The 3,389-nt window shown below is 48.7% G+C and overlaps 1 protein-coding gene across 1 annotated transcript in view; it reads left to right on the plus strand.

Moving 5' to 3' along the window:
* Nucleotides 1-204: 204 nt before the first annotated feature.
* ASXL2 (ASXL transcriptional regulator 2) overlaps nt 205-3,389 on the plus strand; it is a gene marked incomplete at its 5' end in the record, with an annotated part of 5,873 nt that continues 2,688 nt past the window's right edge. The window contains 2 exon segments of the mRNA XM_029087309.1: nt 205-922; nt 3,248-3,388. Of these exon segments, the coding sequence (XP_028943142.1) occupies nt 205-922; nt 3,248-3,388 (859 nt within the window).

A 3,389-nucleotide genomic window follows, 5' to 3' on the forward strand; every position in this document is an offset into this window, starting at 1 on the left:
GTTGGTTTTAAACTTTGCTATGAAGTTCTGTTTCATGTGGAAGCACTAATGGTGTGGAAGGTTTTCAAAGATTGTGGCATAGAATGAGGTGTGTGAGACATTTCTTTAAGGTGTGGTAAGCAGAGTCCCCTCTCAGATTTCATAAGGACAGCACGTCTTTTGCAAGGATGTTTTACAAAATAAAAATTCTGGTTTTATTGACAGTTCTGGACTAAGTCCTGAAGAGTCCAAGAGACTGACAGCAAACACCAGCCCTGCCGAGACAGAGACTGAAAACCCAGCAGCTGAACAGCCAAAATGCACCCCAGCCTCTCTGGCACCACTCAAAGAGGAGGTGACTTCTCCGTTAGAGTCTAAAGCACAAGCGGCCCAGGAAGCACCAGCGGTGAAGAAAGGAGGAGAGGAAAGAAGAGAGGACACGCAGCCAAAGCCAGCCAAACTTGCAGAGGCCTCGGTTTCCCCAGGTGGGAGTGCAGGAAAACCCAGCGACCAGTCTCTCCCTGTAAAAGACCGAGTCCAAGGAGAGTCCAGTCCAGAGAAACCACAGGCTGCTGCTGGTCACAAGCCAGAGGAAGAGAGAAAGCACGTGGCGTCGAAGGAAGCACAAGTGAAGGAGACTGTCAGTACCTCAGTTCTGGCCCCGAGTAAACCAAAGAGCCCCGGAGCAGGTGACGTGGTCACAGACGTGAAAAGTCCAGCGATGACTCCAGAAACACCAGAAAAGAAGCCCCCTGTGAATGAAGACATGGAAGTCAGTGTCGAAGCCCATAAGAGGAAGTCGGAGAGTCGCGAAGAAGCTCTAACCACTCCTGAAAAAAAGCCACGTGTCATGGAGAACTGTCAGCACCACCAGGCTTTTCGGACCCAGCCACAGCCCTTTCCTGCAGCGGGGACCCCGGTGCCACGCGTACCCCCCCTCAAGGTAAAGAGAAACGAGGACAGATCCACAGCGTGGCCTTACGTGGGTCAGTTCAGCTGGGGGCTCTCACAGAAATGCTTTGTGGGTTCTAGTTATGTAGGTAAATTATGTTACCTGCTTATTTTAGTGATGGAAATCATAGAATCCCAGAATTAACTAGATTGGAAAAGCCCTTGAAGCTCATGGAGTCCAACCATGAACCCAACACTGACCAGTCCCCTATGACTAACCCATGTCCCTCAGCACTGTGTCTACACGACTCTTCAATCCCTCCAGGGATGGGGACTCCACCACTGCCCTGGGCAACCCCTTCCAATGCCTGATAAAATATTTTAAAAAATAAAAATATTTGATCCAAGAATGTAAAAGCTCAGCTGTTTGCTAACAGGAATCTGCTGGCTGGGTCATCAGCTTCAGTGATGTCTCTCTGGTACACGTGCATCTCTTGGGCAGAAGCTGAAACAATGGTGCTCCAGCCCCAGACCGAGTGTACGGGAGTGCTGAGTACAGTGTGTGGTGCTGAGGGCTGTGAATTGTAGCCCAGGAGCACACAGAGCTTTGCAGATGTGTGAGTGTCCCCAGCACTACGATAACAGGTCCAGAAAGAATCCTATCGGCAGCTTCCTCTAATTTCTAGAGTCCTGAAACAACTGTCTTTACCTGCCTTTGGGAAAAGCCCATGTAGAAATCACGCAGGTGTCATTTCTGCCAGGTGAATGCAGCCCAGTGCCAGGCGAGGAAGCAGGGAAGGGCACTTCTGGGGAATGTCTCAGTTCCCAAAGCCCTTCAGCTGCCGAGTCTTAGTGGAAAAGAGACAGGGAATAAATCACCCCTGGGAGAGGGCAGATGGAAAGGAAGCACGAAAGAAATGTTACAGACTCTGGCCTGGGCAATGCTGGGCTCTGGTGTTTGAGATCCAGGTCGTGGGACCACACACCTCCCACTGCCCCGCCAGGAAACGCCGCGCTGGTGAGTAACGAGCGCTCTGGATCCCGACGTTGAAACGCTTCCAGAAAGCGCTGACAGGCTGCGCGTGTGCAGGTAACACCGGGGCTTTCCTCAGGGAGGTTCTGCTCCACCGGAGACAGCACGTGGGTGAACCAGCAGAGAAAAGAGCCTTACAGTCGTGTGTGGCTCTATGAACAGAAGAGTTTGGTGTCTGTAGGGTAGGGCCTGTGCTTTTTCTGCCAGAATTTCCTCTGGTTAAAGATCAGCTCCCTGATTTGGGGCCTTAGGAAAAAGCTGTAAATGGAAAACTGCTTAATTGCTGTATTTCTGTATGTCCTGAGAATTCTCCTCTCCTACTAAGATTCTTTTATAATAGGAATTAGACAAATACAAATTTAAAAACAGCTCATTATTCACACTGTGTTAATAAGCATGGCACAAAGGTAGGAAAGCATTAAGAAAATTTGTTAGTGACACAAAATTGGGGGAAAACTGCCAGTAAAAGAGTTTTGAAATACTATACAGGAGGGATGGTTGACCTTCCAGTGTAATAAACGTGAGATTTAATTTAATGAGAGCGAATTTAAGGGAAATTGAAAATATTTTCCCCTGTAAGGTAGCAGACGTGCCATTCCTCAGGAAAGAAAGAATTGGTGAAGTGGTGAATCAGAAGCTGAGTGGGCAGCAGTGAGGTGTTGCAGAGACAGGAAAACAAATGTGACCTTAAAATATCCTCGCTGAAATCCCTGCGGCGCAGACAGAAGAGCCCTGACATCGCTGCGCCGCGCTCATCACTGACAAAAGAACCAGCTTACAGAAAGTGAATGGGAATGCTGAGGGGAGTGGAGAATCATTTTAGAAGAAAGGACTAAAATATTGATATTTTCTCTGCAGAGGCAGAGCAGGGAGATTATTCTTTGTCCAAAGATGCTGAGGAGGGAAGTGTAAATACGCGGGGGCAGAGGAGCAAGGCAAAATCAAGCAGAATATTGAGACAAACCTTTGAAAGGATAGAAATTGTGTATGAATAAAGTATGAAACTTAGAATAAGGGTTGATAGGTGCTGAGCTCTGGAAGAACCTTAAGGTTTTCTGAGGGAGCTTGACAGGCTTTTGAGTCATGGGGTGTGATGTACTCGCCCGCAACTGCAAGGGATGAGCTCCCAGTCTGAGTCACTGAGGTTGTAATGGACTGAAAATAGCCCTGCCAGCCATCGAAAGCTGGAACACGTCTTCATTATTTATCTCAAGTGAGGGAGAGGAGGGATTTCTCCAGAGGGATTTCTCTAAAACTGCCACTGTATCTCTCAGACTACAACTGAAATGTGTGGGTTCAGTCTTCCCCGTGCCTCAGCTGTGCTTTTCTCCTCCTCTGTTGCAGATTCCTGTTTCCAGAATCTCCCCAGCGCCATTTCCTGCGGGCCAGGTCTCTCCCAGGGTACGTTTCCCAATCTCATTTACCAGTCCGGGAAGAACAGGGGCCAGAACTTTGGCAGACATCAAGGCAAGAGCCCAGCAGGCCA

Source organism: Antrostomus carolinensis, unplaced genomic scaffold (assembly GCF_000700745.2).
Source record: "Antrostomus carolinensis isolate BGI_N321 unplaced genomic scaffold, ASM70074v2 scaffold16651, whole genome shotgun sequence".
Taxonomy (NCBI): Eukaryota; Metazoa; Chordata; class Aves; order Caprimulgiformes; family Caprimulgidae; genus Antrostomus; species Antrostomus carolinensis.